Source organism: Solea senegalensis, linkage group LG8, assembly GCF_019176455.1.
Source record: "Solea senegalensis isolate Sse05_10M linkage group LG8, IFAPA_SoseM_1, whole genome shotgun sequence".
Taxonomy (NCBI): domain Eukaryota; kingdom Metazoa; phylum Chordata; class Actinopteri; order Pleuronectiformes; family Soleidae; genus Solea; species Solea senegalensis.
Genome location: NC_058028.1, coordinates 8,813,010 through 8,831,008, shown reverse-complemented (window position 1 = coordinate 8,831,008; position 17,999 = coordinate 8,813,010). Strand labels below are relative to the sequence as shown.

At 42.5% G+C, this 17,999-nt stretch overlaps 1 protein-coding gene across 1 annotated transcript in view; it reads right to left on the bottom strand.

Moving 5' to 3' along the window:
* LOC122773267 (tyrosine-protein kinase receptor UFO) overlaps positions 1-17,999 on the bottom strand; it is a 33,123-nt gene that overhangs the window by 13,484 nt on the left and 1,640 nt on the right. The window contains exons 2-7 of the mRNA XM_044031797.1: positions 14,472-14,682; positions 13,870-13,970; positions 13,609-13,791; positions 8,690-8,770; positions 8,476-8,591; positions 5,029-5,224 (exon numbers count right to left, since the gene is read on the bottom strand). Of these exons, the coding sequence (XP_043887732.1) occupies positions 5,029-5,224; positions 8,476-8,591; positions 8,690-8,770; positions 13,609-13,791; positions 13,870-13,970; positions 14,472-14,682 (888 nt within the window). The remainder of the gene's footprint in view (positions 1-5,028; positions 5,225-8,475; positions 8,592-8,689; positions 8,771-13,608; positions 13,792-13,869; positions 13,971-14,471; positions 14,683-17,999) is intronic.

Genomic DNA, 17,999 nt, shown 5'->3' with positions numbered 1-17,999 from the left:
AGTGTTTTTGAAAGGTGCTTAAAAATAAAATGTATTATTATTATTAGTTAATAATACTGCATATAAACATACAAGCACATGAAGACAGTCAGTCCTCACAGTTACGATTTGTCTTGCTGTGAGGTTCAGTAAGTAAGTAGCTCAGGGCGCAGTCATCGGTGTGTCAGGACGTTTTTTGGGTATGAATGAGGAGTCGGCGGCGCACGGCTGCAGGCCCCGTGGTCAAGGGCCACCGGGCTGGGGGTTAGCCAAGCGTCTGCTGTTTTGACAGGCTGAAACCTCGAGGGTGTGGATAAGTCCAGCAGCTGGAAATGTCAGAGAATGTGGAGAATTTCGCCTTTATTAGGACAAAGAAGGGAGGCTAAGGGCACGGCAGACAGGGATGATTAGCTGAGTTAAGAAGCCAGTGTGCTCGTTCTGTGTCAGCACGGTTGGAAGAACTGGACACATGCTGAGGCCTGTGTCTCCGTCCTTCATGCTGTCCCATCTACATTTGTATTTCTGCTTTGTTCTCTCCATATTCAGGTTGTGTTTTTTTTTTTCTTTTCTGGCTTCGGAGCAGGGAGCGAAAACTGCTGCTGGCAGCAGAAAGACCCAGTGGACCGAGAACCTCGCTGAACTGCATAGTAGAAATAGTGTGAGGAATGTGTGTGTGTGTGTGTTTGTCCATGTGAGAGAGAGATTGATGCTCTGGCTAGCACAGAGATCCAAGAACCTTTTTCACCGGGAGACAAAAGTGCCTCATTTCCTTTGTTGGCGTTTGAATTAAGGCTTTCTTTGTCTTTGCGTCTCACTCCGTCTGCAGGCTTTTCCAAAGTCGCATAAACTAGCTGGACACCCCCACACTAAAACACACACGCACACACACACATACACACCAAGTCAGTGTGAGTTTGGGAAACATGGCCCAGCCTATGGATGATGTTATCAGGAAGCATTTGGCGGCTGATTGTTTCCACATGTGCTCCGTGTTCTGCCTACCAACCAAAACAACCTCCAAGTCAGGTTTGTTCCAGAACTTTGTCCACCTTTGCTACGTCTGTCCCTCTCCTCTGCTTCCTTCTTCACCTCTTGTGTTGCCTTTTTCTCTCCTTCTCGTCTCCTCTCCTCTCCATCTTTCCTCCTGCCTCCTATCCAACATGACTCCATCTCCTTCCTTCCAAGTTTTCTTCTCCCTCACTGCCCTGTGGTAATGCCTCTCTCTCTGGGTCGAGTGAACAGAGATGTTAATTGTTGACGTAAAACTTTGTGAAGGAGGGGAAAAAAAAAAACTTGGAAGGAAACCAGTTCCACGATTTGTGAAGCTTCTTAAGAAAAAAACGCTGAGAAAAAAAAGGGGCTCCGTGCAGTTCCTTTGTTTTCCACATGAAAGCAGACAGGACTTGGCATTAAGAGCTGAGAAACAAACACTTCTTCACAACAGTAAAGGTTAACATCTGCATCTAAGGCAAAGACTGTTTCACACTGTGCTGTGAAGACGCAGTGTCACATAACCACGTTTGAAACAGCATCTAAACACTTCGGATGCAGGGCTGGAGTTCTTTATTCTATATGCCTCGTCCTCTGAGTCCGGTTGGCCTCGGTGTGGGTCAATCACGTAGATGGAAAAGGGTCAACCCCGAGCCAGAGCCTGAGTCATAAAAGCCTGGGATCTGGAGTCTGGTCTCTATTAATAAAAACAAACTCAGCACTACACAGGAAACAAGTTTCCCAGATCAGACAGAGCACAAATGTTGGTGTCATCACAAATGTCACAACGTGTACGGACGTCCAGGAGACTGTTGTCATTCGATGGTTGTTGTTGCGTGTGTGTGTAATGTGCCACGTTGTCTTGACTCACTTTCATCTCACTGTGGTGAGTTTGTGAATCCTGTAACTCTGGATTCATTCTTAGGTCTACGGACGGATGTGATCCAACAAATGCTTGGAGGGAAAAAAAGGGAATCTTTGAAAGGGAAAGATTAGGTCTGACTGCACTCAAAAAGGCAAGCTCATTCAGTAAAAAAGATTCCAACAAGGACACCAAAAAACTGGTTTGTGTCACTTGGTAATCCTCTCACTCTCCACATATACAATTGTTGATCCACTGCTGCCTCTATAAGTCAGTAAAAGGCAGCGTTAGACCAGTGATGCTCATGTCCTGCAAGCTTAACAATCCCTGATCTGTTTCTTTTATTAAAGTAAAAATAGGTTTCATTTCCCCCTCCGTTTATTTTACGATTCAACACTTTTTTCGGCCCCCTGTGTGAAATTTTTTAAAGACAGCACGTGTTCTAGTGATATCTAACGTCTTTTCAGACTGACTTTAGGTACTTTTCATTGACAGTAGTTGGTAACACTGTCAATCGTTTTCCTAAAGTATCGCATTCGCCATCTACGCGGAAACACAAGGCTGGCTTTTTGAGATTTTCCCACTCTGGGAATACCGCTTCAGGTCCGCTAAAACGCTGGAACGCCTCTCCGGGCAAAAGAAAATATGCATACTCATCTAAACCCGTTTCTGTGCACTGACTTTCTCTATGGACTTTGGTTTGTGAGCTGTTTATGAAGCGAACCAGAATTTCCTCTTGTACAAAGCCTGGCTAAAACAACAAAATGTGTTTTTTGAAAAGCGTGTACACATAAACTGACGACGAGATCCAAGTCTTCTTTTTTTCCCTGTTGTCTCCACAATCCTGAACTATCCCTTTGATCAAAAACATTTGCTTTGTCATGTGAAGTGTTTTTAAGTAGCCACATCAGCAGTTGTCAAACAAAGTTAGCTGTATTTTAGGACGCAAAACAAAAATGCTGTTTACATGACAAACGTGTAAAAACATAATCTCATTGCAGCTTCAGGATTAAGAGGGTGGACATGGGTCGTCTGTCTTCCTCTCCCACCGACTCACCCCCCTCTGTCCTCCCGGGAAAATAGGGGGCTTTGGGAAAATAGCTAAATGAGTGTTTTCTCAAAGCGCCCCCTTCCCCCCTCTTCCCTCGTCTTCCACTCCATCTATTCCTTTGCCTCCTCTGATCATTAACCCACCATTTTCTTTACTTTTTCCCACAGTGCCTCGCTGTGTGCTCTGGAAAGAGAAATCATGGGTCGCCTGAGGTCAAAAAAGAAGGGAAATGAGAGATGAAGAAGAGAAGTTAAAATACTGGATCCAGAAAGAAAAAAAAACCTCACTCAGCTTGTTTGAAAAAAAAAAAAAAGGATTTGAAGACGGAAAAAGAAAAAAAGAAATCTAATAAAATGAGAGCAGGTTCATCTGATCTAGTTGTGGAGGTTGGATAGGAAAACAAAAAGGGGACCTGGCAGGACGTGGATGAGAGTCAGCGATAAATCGAAACACTGAAGAAATAGTGTAGAGACAGAAGAGCAGCAAAACGGTTCCAGGGTGACACATGTTTGGAATATAGTGCAGCACATAAAATATATTCACAATTTATTAATAGGAAACAAATGGAGCAGAACAAGTCAACAGGAAAGCCTTATGGGGGTGTCGGTCTTCATCGCTGCTGAAACTACGGGGAAAGAGCTGAGAAAAGTCCACCTCTCCCCTTCATTCCATTTGACCACCAGCTGAATCTCATCTTATTTTCATACTTTCATTAGAACAAGTGTAAAGAGATCAGCCACAAGAAGAAAAAACACACACAGTCCAAATAGAAATGATATAATTTGGCAAAACAGAGATTCTTTGTTCCGCTGAAGCGAAACAAGGATTGTTGTTACGTTGTTGAATAAGGAACTGAAACCCCTGAACATTCTGACTTGGAACTTCTCAGAGAGAGCTACTTCTCCTCTCCTCTGTTCATGAGAAATGATTTAAGATTACGTGTAGCTTCCATTATGGAAATCCCCCGTCATCCCTCCTGTGGCATATCTCTGCTCTTAGTCCACTCTATTTCCATATTCCCATTCATCCAGGGATAGAGACAGCATGAGCTGGCATGGAAAATCCCACCTCAGTCTAAAGTCAAACACACCACCAGCCTAGCATTACAGTTTGGACGGAGCGCTGCGAAGCTAACTGAAGCCTTTCAGGGGAACATAACGTCCACCCTCCCTCCCCCTGCTCTACCAGCCTGCCCTCTGCCTCAGGAGTTTACATTGGGAGCAGGTTTACAGAGGTACAGTGACTTGTGTCTGGTATTTTTCATAAACACAGGCCAAGTGAGAGGGGCACAGGAGGCAACATTATGACCAACAACCGCTCTCTGACGCCGTCAAGAGTCGTTTTCAAACACAGCCTCCGGAAAACTATGGTGTACAGTGGGAGATTATCTGCACCAGAAAAAATGTCCCTGTGTCTGAAAGCAGCTTTGGATACATGGTGAATTATATTTAGCTGATAACACACTCAAAAATGTGTCTTGGGGCAAAGATGCTTTTAGAGAAACACTTGTTAAAGACATGTTTTCTACAGTTTGACAAAAAGAATGTCCCCACTGTGGCCGACTTTCTGGAGGCTATGAACGGTTCAGTTCGAGGTCAGATTAAAAAAAAAAGATGAAACCCAAAACATCACACAAACAGCCCAAAGCACAAGAGATCATCAGAATATAACAAAGACAAAAATCTGCTCAACTTGATTGAAAATGAACCAGATCTGATAAAACCCATGGAAAACATTCCCATAACAGCAGCAAGGTCACGTAACGCCGTAATCTCCAACACATGATCATAGTGAAGTCAAAACCCAACACATCTAAGTGTTTAAATGGAGGATTATTTTTAGTGAATAGCATTTTTCCACCGGCCAAAAATACACAATAACTCACTCCTAATGACTCTGGAAATGATACGAGTTCAGCTCGATTCACTTATAAAACAAATAGTAATAGTTTAAATTGGGTTATGTGGTCCAAACACCTTTAAAGGTGTTTCAGATGGGTCTGCTTCTTGTTATTAAAACAGGAGGAGGCTCAGTCAGTAGCCAGATAACGCAGCCTTGACCCTGACTCACCTCAGAAGAAGCCAATCCCACACACAAGATTTCCAGAGAGAAAACAAACATCTCAAGTGGAGGAGGCCTCGCTCACCTCCTTCTCTGGTGCGCAGCTCCACCCAGGGCGACCACTTCGACGGGCCCTGGCTGCTGTGACAGGCCACTCGGACAGTGTAGAGATTGTGGGGCTCCAGGTCCCCGATGAGGTGTGTGGCTGGTGGGACGTTTACGTTCTGGTGGTGGATTATCTTATCTGGTCCTGAGGTGACGGACTCTTCCAAGTGTTTGGCCTGGAACATTGAGACAAACAAAGCTCCGATGTGATGTTTGAAAAGTGTTTTATTGTTTTTTACGGCACAAACAGGAAGAGGACGTTGTTCTTGCCAGGGCAAAAGCCAATGTTTTTCCATAAACCATAGCAAGTAAGAGACAAAGTGCTGGAGAAATAACTTCCAACAGGTTCATCATTTTAGGTGAAATCAAAATACAACTATTACTATTTGTTTTATGAACTCAAATATATTCAAACAGCAACTACAAACCTAATTTTAGTGATATGAAGTGACTTTTATTTCATAAACAGTGTAATTAATTCTCTGGACATCAATGCAATATTTATGAAAATCATATAATCTGGCACAATTTTAGTGAATTTAAGACAATTGTAGAGCCTGTGATCACGATGAAACAATATAATTTGCCATTTAACACACTTAGACACTTTATTTTTCTTCATTTAAACTGATTTAAAGTCTTAACAGAAGGAAGGAACTGGAAGTATGAACCTATGTTTAGATTACATTGCTGTTCACTGAATTAATATATTGATCTAGATCAATTCATCGTGACATTAATCTGCAAATTATTTAAATTTGATATTTGAAAACAATATTTGCTGATAACAGTAATAGAAAGAAACACTAAACCACACTTGTTGTGTTACGTTAAATGACCTTTAGTCATAATAATCTACGTCTATGTATGCTTTCCTCACTTTACATGTCGTTATCTGCTGGTATTATCATGTCTGTATGAGCAGTGGCTGTGAAGGAAACATTGGCGTGTGTGTGATCATTAAATGTTCTCTGTGTGTAAAATCTCCCCAACTGCTTCTCTGAACTTGGCGGAGACTCAGCAAGGTACCAGTAAACAGCAAACATCACAGGCACCAACCTGCTGTCTCTGCACAACCTCAGCGGTAAAAACACTTATAAAGAGGAACATGAGGCGGAGAGAAAAAATCCTTCATTGCAGCAATTTTACAACCACATTAAAGTGTTTCTGGTCTGGGCCATTGTTCCCTGCTGCACTGGCTGCTGTAGGCTAAAAGAGCTGCATCTCATGGGTGTTGAATGGTCCAGTCAGAGCCAGAAAATGTCTCTTTGTGTGTTATGACATAGAGTGTTTCGGGGATTTTTGGGGTGAATAAACATAGAATTAAGGTTATAGGGACAGACTGGAGTTCATAACTGTCTGTATGGGCCAACTTTTTAACCTCGCGAACAGAAAGATGGGGCTTTTCCATCATAAAGTTCTAGCACTACTCGTCTCGGCTCAGAATTTTGGTACCTGCTCTGACAAGGTTCCAAGTGAGCTGAGCCGATACTAAAATGTGACATCAACAGACTGCTGGACACAGAGAGTATCGTCACTGGAAGAGTCATGAATTCCACATCAGACACGATTAATAGAGACGTAACATATTTTAGAAACAATAGTAAGGATTAAGAGTAAGGAGGAAGAGGGAGATGTAGCGGCACAATATACCATACAGAAATTGAAAGTTTTGTTAGGCTGCAACAATCAGACGTTCCTGTGTTTGGTGACTGACGAGAGGCTCCAGAGAAAGCTGGACAGAGCAGGTTTGTGCCGCGTAGAAAACGACGCCACTGCAGTTTCGCGCAACCGTGCGATGACGACCCCTCCAAAGTCGAGGAGGTACTACCGAGTAATGGAAAACGACGTGCCTGATACCCAAACCGAGTCGAGACGATTCCACCCAAGTCGTGCTAGAACTGTATAACGGTGAAGCATGATGAAGCGTGAAGCTCTGGCTCCTGTTTGTATAAATCGTTTCTCCTAGACTTTCTTTCAGAGCCTTGAGACTGAGAAACCCATGTCATTGAACACTCCAGAGCGAGAGCTGTAAGAATCTAGAACTTTCGAAGACAGACTTTAAACTTTAGTATTTCCCTCACAGCAGCTTTGAATTAAGGGTTGTGTTGAATTTAGAGTTAAAACACTTCCACACATACACTGAAATCTGGATATTATGTGGAGAGTGTTCTGTATGTGAGAAAGGTAAATGTCAATCTGGACATTTTCCGGAACTCCGGAAGAGTGTGCTGCTGTCAAACCTTTACAACGAGCAGATATTTTGACCGGAATGAAATGGGTGCTACTGGGGTAAAAAAAAACAACTTAAACCTTCCTTTGTTCAAAGAAAGTTTGAGCTTTAGTGAGGCAGAAGTAAATAAATGTAAGTCTCTCACTCTCTCTCCCTGTGAGTAAGTCCTGTTATGCATAATAACTTTCAAAAACAACGGACGTCTTCGGATTACACATGTGGGATGTTGCCTTATGGCCTGAGTTAGGGTGGTGTGACTTTAAGGAGGCTTTATTACGTCGTATGAATAAGGAGCGTATGAATGCTTGCATGTGTGTGTCAGAGAGAGGGAGAGAGAGAGAGAGAGAGAGAGCGTCAGTCGTGACTGAATGAGTCACCATCGAGTCTGTAAACAAGTGTGTTTTAATCTGATTGTAAAACTCAGCCCTGAGTCACATTTGAGACTACATTCCCTCTGCATGGCTCAGACCCACCATACCTGCTGTCACTGCTCTTTCTTTCTTTCTTTCTTTCTTACGCTCTCTCTCCTTCTTTCTTTCTGTTGTCATTTTTCTCTCTGCCACACAAAGAACTGTAAAATTTAGATTTTTGCCCCATTCTTCAGAGGCTGGCCCCTCGCCTTGTTCCCCTGAGAGGGTGAGGGGGGAAGGGGGGAGGGAAGAGGAGGAGGAGGAGGAGGGTGGGGGCAAGAACAGCAAGAGGTATGAGGGGCAGCTTTATTAGAACCAGACGTTTAGGGGTGGTGCTGCTGCTGCTGCTGCTGCACTGCTCCCTTTCTCCAGGAGAAAACATTCCCCCCTTCCATTCCCTCAGCTCTGAACTGTAACGGCCACAGAGCAGGAGAGTGGCAGAGAGTCACTGACAAAAAAGGGGAGAGCGAGGGAGTGGTGCTGCATAAAGCTGGTCCAGGAGGCCACTTTCCCAGAGTGAAACCTGATCCACTGGTCCACGAATAAAGCAGGGAGGAGTAGAGGATGAGTTTAGAGAAGAAAAGAAAACCAAACGCTCTTTTCTTTAAATATTGAGCTTGGAGTAGGAGTCTGTGATCTGCACGGTCTCACAAACACAACGCGAGTGATGGGTTTGTTTAACATGAAAGTCAAACAGCAGTGATTGTTTCCCTCACTCTGCTCAAAAGTACTTGTGTTTTTTTTTTTATCTCCTCCCACATTCATTTATCTCAGGTTGTCTCACCTGAACAGTGCAGTGGATTATGGAGTAGTCTCCACCGAACCCTGGCTGCCACGACAGTAGGAGACTGGTCTCGGTGATCTCCACAGCTGTCAGGTTCTGAGGCTGAGATGGAAGAACTAAAAACACAAAACAGCGAGGACCATGCGATGAAGGAACAATTTTAAAAACTGGGTGAAGATTGCTGATTCGACGTGTTTGGGCTTCTGACACTTACCGGTGATGGTTCCGGATCCAGATGTGGCCACACCTTTGCGGTTATGAGCCTCACAAGAGAAAGTGCTGGTCCTGTTCAAACCTGGACAAAAAGAAATATGAAACATGCTTGTGTGAAACGGAAAACATTTGAGGTCTTCACAAACCAACAGTCCTCGCTCAGCAAGCTGAGTCGCGTATAACGCCGATGCAAGAAATGGTGTGAAAGTTCAAACTGAAGTGAGAACAGAACGAGGGTAATAGTTTCCGTAAAGTCAGTCGATCTCCCCGTCCACGGCGCTGTGATTAGTTTTAGGGCTGGTGAGTGCTTGTAGGTGTGGATGTACATCTTTTGAAGAGAAATTATCACTCAAACCAAAATGTGAAGCAAACTTTCTTTAAACTTTGTTGTTAAACTATGTTGTGCACATTTACACAGATCCTCAGTGTTGTTCTGTTCTATTTTTAATCAGACATCTAAATTTGGTTCCACTCCTCAGTAAATCTCCAAATCCGCTTACAGGGTGAGAACAAGGTCTGTTTGTACTGTTTCACACAGTCTTAACTAACAGCCACACTACAAGTCTAAGAATACATGAACGCAGCTCTTCGTGTGTAAATCCCTAAAAAGAATTATTCACAGTGCAGTATATAACATAGGTTCAACTGTTCCTTAATTCAAATATGCAGGTAGACGTGGTCTCGTCGGTGTGCTGAAGTCCATCAGAACAATGATTTAACTTTGAATGTGACACAGTTGTTGGTGCCCAATGGGCTGATGTGAGTATCTCAGAAGCTGCCGATCTGCTTGGATTAAAGGAGACGACTGTTTCTGAAAGCACAACATGTCGAACCTTGAAGCAGACGGACTGAAGCAAAATCTACAGAAAAATGAATTTAGCAAAATCACAAATGCTGCAATTTAATTGTTCTTTTTTGTTGTTGTTGTAACCCGTTAACACCTAAGCCTCAAAATGTCCCCATGGACTGTTTTTAACCATAAAAGGGCCAGAAAATGTCCTGTGAGTAAGAGCTTTTGCCCATTTTTCTTTCAATATCTGCAAGTTATTTACAATTTACTGCATGTTAAAATAGTCAATTAGTAATATGTAATATGTAATATGTAATGTAATAGTGCAATTTAAATTAAAGAAAAACAAAAGGTTTAAAAAAAAACACTGTAGTGGTACAAACATTTTAAAAATTGAACAGTATAAAACATACTTAAAATAACATTTGTTTGTCTCAGTGTCCAAAAACAGTCCAGAAATGGAAACATATGTACAGGCTTTTTCCCCACTTTTCCCTTTTTCTCGACAAAGACACTGATTCTCCGGCTTCCTGCAGCAGTGCGAGTGAGATTACAGTAATAACCACACGTTGGCTTTTGACGTGCAACTTCTCAGCTTTCAGAACCATTCAAACCATTGCGTAATTACGGTAATGCAAATCGCACTTGCAAGCGTGTTGTCTGCGCTTGTGTTAAAAGGTTAAGCCAATTTAAAAAAATGCATGACATGTTAGCAACAATTCATATATCTGTAGTATATAGTTCATATAGTTCTTATGCTTGCATTAGAATATAGTAGTTAATAGTGTGATGCTAATTCAAGGTGATGCTCCATCTGTTTTTTTTAAAACTGTAACTGTAAATATTGAACTGACTTTTTATACAAAAAATGTAACTTCTGTCAGAATAAATTTGATAATCAAGCAAAAATAGTTTTGCTCCAATATGTGTGCATGCGACAAACACATTTTCTATGCAGTTTAAAGCCCAGAATAACTGGCTTCCTAAATTTTAAATCCCTGACTCTCCTAATCAATAAAGACTGATGTGAAAAGTTTTCTTGTGCTAAACTTTTTGGCCTCTATTGCCCTGCCATCTGCAGTTTGTTGTGTATTTTCCGAGAGCAAAGGGAGCAGCCCTGCTGAGGTCCAGGTGTACGGGGCTGAGCTGCTGCCTTCGTGAGACCGGGGCTCCTCAGAGGGGGAGCGAAAACACTGTGACACATACTGACATCCGAACGAGAAGATGTGACTCACAGTGTACTAACACACTCATGTCACTCCACACGACAGCCGAGGCTTTCACACACACACACACACACAGAAACATGTGGCAGTCACGTTGTATCACTGTTATCTAAGACCCCAACACTTTCCGTGACACACACACACACGCAGAATTACGCAGTCGGTCAGTCAGTCAGTCGTCAGTGACAGCACTCTATTGTGTTGTGGTCAGAAAAAGGACAGGGGGAGGTGCGATCCTCTCTGGGAGAGACAGGGGGTTGTGAGTGTGAATGAACGACTCATCAAGCCATCTCGAGATTGCACCACTCGCTCTTTCGGTCTCTTTCCTTCCTTGACAGCAGCGTGCGACACAACATCCCCATAACAGCTGAAAATATAACAGAAAGACCTCATGGGCACTACAGTGGTGACTCATCAGCACTGTGACTCACTCTCAATGCGCTGTTTATGCTCTTCAGCTCACTGGATTTAAGATTTCACTCACAGGTTGTAGTTGATTAAATGAGTCATTTAATAAAACTTAAGATTTTGGAATGTTTTCAGGTTCTATCTACACCAAAGTAAAATACAAAGAGGCTCTTTGTGTTTCCAGTAAATCTACACCAGTTGCAGACAAATATAATTGTTTTATTTTAATAGGGTAATTACTGTATATTAATGTGTGGGTACATTTTGTTTTTGAGACCAATAGAGACACCCCCAGAGGTAACTAAGAAATCTCAAATGGCACAGATGGTGCCAAACTGGACAACGCCTAGGCCTCTCTTTACTAAAACCTCTGTCATTTTGCTCTATCATCAGTCTGTGCATGGCTAATGTCCACATGTTATTACATGGTTTCAAAGGTGATATTTACTTTAAAATGCTATATTGTTTTGAGAAAAATCCTTTATTTATTTATGCTTATTTATCTGCATCTGCACTTGTGTTATTCTTATTTTGATACCAAGATAATTCACTTAAAGCTTAAAACATAAAGGGGTCAAGAGGTTAAACAAATGTATGAATAAATGCGAATATCCAAGAATCACTGTGTCGACGTCTCTTTCACTGGTCAAAAATCACCCATTAACACCCACTATCATCTGGCTTTTGTTTGCAGCGGGAATGGATGCAGTGGTTCTTCACTCGCCTGCCAAATTAGTGCAACTGGCAGTGATAAAAACATGACACGTGTGTGAACACGCCAATTTCTTCTTCTACTGGTTTGTTTTGGCAGTCTAGACACTGACTCTGCACCTTTTTTAGTATGTAAGTGTAAACAGGTTTACCAGTGTTTTAAAAACCTGCGTTTTTAAAACACTGTCTCGTCTCAGGTTATATATGTTGAATTTAATCGCACAAAGTGGAATTCTGAAAGTTTACATTGACGTGTTCAGTTTCCTCCTGGACTAAAAGAGGAGGCTTTGGTTTCTTCACTGTCACTCAGCTGTAAATGGAAACTACAGGGACGTACAGTACTTCTGCCTTTGCCTTTGCTCTTAAAGGTCCTAATGAAAGATTATTTACATTTGCTTTAGTTTGAGACCTGTGGTCGTTCAGAGCAGCTGCCCATTCCTGAGACGTGAGTGTAGGTTACCGTTAAACGGGTGCCGGTCAGCAGCCTGGCAGCGTGCTTCAATGAGTCAAAGTCGATCATTTAAATGACCACTTGTGTTTGCCCCTCCCTTCTCCAGTCTGACTCAGCCCGTCCTCCTACTACTGGACTTAATGCAGGTCACATGTGTGGCACGCAGCTGTGGTCTCCACTCAGGCCACAACATTACCCTCCTCCCTTTATACTTTTTTCCTTTTATCTCCCCTGTTCGTCTAATTCCTCTCCCAGTAGCCCATCTTGTGCAGCTCTGCCTTTACCCACTAACCACACGACCGCAGGGTACTGCATGTCCTCAGTGGATCCACTGGCAATGGGCCAGCCTGCTCTCTCTGGGGAGGGCTCTTATTTGATGGTTTTGTTGAAGCCATGAATTGGGGAGGAGGGGTTGGAAGCCTTTGAAACTGTAGAAGATAGTTGCTTTGTGGCTTTTTAAGGAGCAAATTACAATCAAAGAAAATGGATTAACTGGATATCAAGAGTGTGTTTTTTTTATATATATATATAATTTGTCTTATTGACGGTCATTTAAAATCTTTCCTACTGGGGCCACAAACTAAATGTCACTTCTTACTTGACTTATTTGAAAAAAAAGTAGTAACTGGTTAATAAGTCAATTGACATTTTTCTGTTTTCAGCTTTTCAAATGTTATTGGTATTTAGCTCCCAGGCTTATTTATTGAGCACTATATCAGTGATGTCCTGGATCAAAACCAACCTAAGATCACAGATGATGACACTGACACTGATGCTTGAACATGATGTTTATTAAGGCCTGGAGAAAAGGGGGTTGGGTACCTTGCTCAGGGGCACCCCAGCCATTTTTGGCCGGGTGGGGACCCTCCGGTTACAAGTCAAGTTCCTTTTCCACTTGGCAATGGGCTGCCCAACATATAAAATGTACTTAAGTTTTAGAAGTAAAACTATTAAAAAAAAGTGAGGAGTTAGGTGTCTCAGTGGTAGGGCCAGTTGTCTTTCAACTGGAAGGTTGTGCGTTCAATTCCTGGCTCTGCTAGTCTACTGTATATGTGTCCTTGAACAAGACAATTAAGCCCATGTTGAAGCGTGTGAATGGCTCAATGGCAAAACTATAATGTAAAGCAGTTTATCAAAAGCAGAAAAGCTCTATGTAAATACAGACCATAATACCAACTCTTCTTCTTCTGATTTTAATTGGTAGTAACAAGTAACAAAGAGGAAATGTAGTGGAGTAAAAGTAAACGTTGCTAGAAATATAAATAACAAAGTAAAGGACAGATATTTGTACTTTGTTACGTTACAACACTGTGTCATAGAGTGAGAGTTGATACCTGTGAGGTTGAGCGTGGAGGGCGACAGGGCCACTGCATCGGTCAGGGAGTTGAGAGGAGCACCGTCCTGCAGCCAGATGACCCTGACCGGCTCTGGAGGACCATGGGCCACACAGCTCAGGCTCAGGGAAACGTTGGCCACGACAGATATGTGCTGAGGCTCCACAGAGAAATGAGGAAGGCCTGCGAGAGAATTGGCTGAATCAGACCCTTTGACCAGTCCAAATAAAAGAGACTGTAGCTATTCCGAGAGGAACTCACCCTCCAGTTGAATGGCCCCCTCCTCGGACATAATTTGGTGGCTTTCTGATAGAACAGCACATCGGTAGGAGCCCATGTCCAGAAGCTGGACCTTGTCAATACTGTCACACGAGACATGAAATCAAAGCATATTTAAAAAAGAAAGCAGACCATGTAGTGAAATTATTACTTTGCCAGTTTCCCACGATAAAAACAATAACAGTTAGCATATAAAATACATTTTTAACTAAAAGTTACAGTGCAGGAAAGGAACCTTGTGTTTAAAGGAATTTAGAAATCTGGAAATATGAAAGGGAATTGGAGGCAGAACGATGCTCACACTCTGATTACTTTCTTTTTCTACATTTTACCATCTAATCCTATGGGATTAAGCTACAGCAGCAGAGGCCCATGGGATTGTGTTTGGGTTATCACATGTATTTCAGACTTCATTTCAAAGTGCTCCGCGGTTGCTGACGTGTATACCAGCGGCAGAACTGGTTGAGCGAGGTGAAAGGATGAGGAAGAGGAACAGGAAATACAAAACAATCACAGCAGACGACTGACAGTTTTAGGGTGGCGGGCGTGGCTGCTTCACAACATCTGAAATCTGTTTTCTTTACCCCAGTGTGCTCATGATCGTCCAACTGTTGCTGCCGGTGTGAACTTGGAACTGGTTGGTGTCCGCAAACTGCAGTGGGATACCGTCTCTCAGCCACAGCACATCAGGAGGGTCCTCTTCCTCACCCCCTGTCCCTGTCAGGGCGCAGTGCAGCCAAACAGGTTTGCCCAGAGAGGAGATGACAGTAGCAGGACTCCGCTCAAACTCTAGATCTTCGAGTAAGAGAGGGAAGAAGCAGAGTTATTGTTAAAAACAAGAATCAAAACATGTGCTTTTTTTTTGCACTGATGTTCATGCAGTATATAAATGGGAGTTTACATTATAAAAGTCACATCTTTGGCCTTTTAGACTAAAATGCACGATGCACAATTCCTTATTCCCCCCCTTATCTATCCTTAAAGAAACAACTCTTATATAAAAACATTGTCTAACACTGAATCATAACACACAACATAACATGACATTTGATCATGAAGATAATCATGATCTCCATAAAGTATTCAGTAAATCTTGACTAAACTATAGATTTATTAATTCATGAATACATTAATAACTGAAGAATAAGTCATGGATTACTTTTAATTAACCTATTTAGTTTCAAGCCAATTATTGGCTTGAATCCCTTAGGGAGATGTCTCACACAGGGAGCTGTGTGAGACATCCTTTTTCCTTTGTGAGCTGTGTGCTTTGTGGGTCCGCCCATTCTGCTTGTTCCACAGGTGTCTCCAATTCAGCAATCAAGCTGTGGACTTAAAAAGCTGTAGAAAAGCTGGCCTGGTGCTCTGTGCAGATAACCTGTGAGCAGTGTCTTTTTTGTGGCTTAAGTTTGGTTTGATCTGGCTGTTTAAGTTAATACTGTTTTTCACTATCTTGTAGGCCAATCAGCTACTTTTGGAGCAGCTCATTTTAAGTGTACATTATACTTATTTGTCGTAAATAAACTTTTTATATACGGTGATGTGCTGTTTGTCTCTGCCTTTCTTCTTTTAAAAAAATATCCTGAGGTTTTGTTTTCCCCTGAAAAATCAATCTTAATATCATCTGCTTGTGTGTTCACTCTGATTAATATGTTCGTTAATGCTGGACTGACTCGACGAGACGTGATAACACTCCAGAGTTCGTACACCTTCAACTGCACAACACCAGGTTTTCAGTGAGTCTCGTTATCTCGTGTCCCTCACAGAGAGAGGAGTTGACCTGAGAAGGACAGACACTGATACTGGGACAAAGGGTCCTTGTTATAGGACGATTGCGCCAACAGTGTCAGAGCACAGAGAGCTCAACACAAACACACACACGCAGGTTTGCACAGCTATAATTTTGATGAGTCCGGGCTGATTTCCATTCATTTGGACATGTGGAACCAAAGCCTTATCCATAACTTTAACTTACTTAACCACCAATTCATATTTTAGGCCTAAATGTAACCAGCTCCTCAGACGTTAGGTTCTGCCTCGTGAGGATCAGGTTTTGATCTCTATAAGGATTAATTGTCCCGACAAGGTCAGTGTTTATGCCAGAAAAAGGTCCGAAAGGTAATCTAAAATAAAATCCACACACACACACACAGAGGAAAACACAATCAGGGGCATCGTTGATAAGCTCGCAGATGTCTGTGAAACTGTTCAACGTCCACAAAGTGACACGAGGAAGGGGATTATGAACATGCTGGATTATATACTTGTTTGTCTGCGTCTGGCTTCTTTTACTTTTCCGACAGATCGGAGAGTAGAGATGCTGCTGAGTGGAAAGAACGCATGTTTGAGGATTTATTTTTTTTTTTGCATTAAATGTGGCAAGGACACAGACTCCTCTGCTTTCTTCTCCATCAAATTAAAATCTGCACTCTACTTGGTAAAAAAGTGCTAACGGTAAAAGATAAAAAATAATTTGGGAACGTTCCAACTTGACTCGAGCCAAGAATAAATCACACTTGTGTCACCGTGTTCCTTTTTTGGGACGTTCTCAAGCTTGTCTACACGCCCTGCTAGTCCATTTCATGGTCAACCTTAAACCTTTGACCCCGTCACTGTGACCTTTCTCACAGATGTAAACACACATGATTCAGCTCCGTGTTGTAAAGTAAAAAAAGAAAACACACATTGGCGGCACGTATTTCACTCATATGTAGAACATATGATCGACACAAACACACAAACACCGCAGCAGCATTCTGGAAGCTTGTTCTGGGAGCCGGCTGTGTCTCTGCTTCACTGCCTCACTGTCTCTGTGAGCTTTTTTGGCGTCAAAAGTCATTCCTCCCTTTATTTTTAAGCTTCACTGAGCCTTTTTAAGAATCCACATGGCCCTGACTTGTTTTCTCTTTTTTCCCTCCTAGTGCCACATTGAACAAAAACAGCCCTACTTTCTTTCAATGTCTCTTTAGTGCTGCATTCATATAATAATAGGCTTGTAACCCTTTTATGAGGATGCAGAGGTAAACAAAGAGAGCAGGTCATGGTCAATCTGAGTGCGTTTGTGTCTGCGTGCCTGTATTTGTTACCTCTTTAGGACCTTTTCTGGCATAAACACTGACCTTGTCAGGACCAGTAGCTCTCATGGAGACCAAAACCTGGTCTTAATGAGGCAGGAATTCATTTTTCAGGGACAGGATTTAGGGCTAAAATATAAATTCTGATTTGGTTAAGGTAAAGGGATAGTGTGTCGTTAATGCAGTGTGCTGAGAGGAATAGCTGCACAAACATGTGTGAATGTGTCTTTATAAGGATGTGAAGAAAAATTCTGGTTTGGGTATTATGAGGAGGAATTATGTCTATGAATGTCCCGACAAGTAGAGAGGGACAATTGTGTGTCTGTATTTGGTTAATTTTTGGCATAAACATTGACTTTGTCAGGACATGGAGACAAAAATCTAGTCCTACAGAGGCAGAACCTCATTTCATAGGAACTGGTTAAGTTTAGGGCTAAGATTTGACTTGAGGTTTGGTTATGGTTGTGTTTAGACGTTAACTGGTTAACTGTTAAATTAGTGATCATGTCCAAATGAATGAAAGTCAATGCAGTGTCAAGAATAGCTGCCTTTGTGTGTGGCCCCCTGATTCACTTATCTGCTTATCTCCTCTCTTTTGTCCCCTGAATTCCCTTGAGGTCCCACACTTTTTTTCATGATCTGTCTCTGTCCACCCTGTCTTTCGACTCCTACTCAGTGAAAATGCTCACATGTTAAATGTCAGTGGCCGTGCACATACCAAAAATACCCGACACAGTCCGAGCATTTATCGTCTTCTCACTCCCTCCTTTTTCATTCTCTCTGCTACACAATTCAGTCGCTCCATTCACTGCCGCTCCTCTGACCTTTTTTTCACATTTAGCCTCCTTTTCATGCCATTCTTCCGATTCATCGCTACACATTTTGCCACCTCCCCTCCCCACTCTTTCCCCTCTGCTCTTGCACCCTCACCCCATCCATCATTCCCACTGCTTGAGTCAGAGCTGGTTTGACTCTGACTCACAAACCAAAGCAGGAACCCCTCCTCTGCCCCTCACCCCTGGGCCCCCCAGCCTTGCA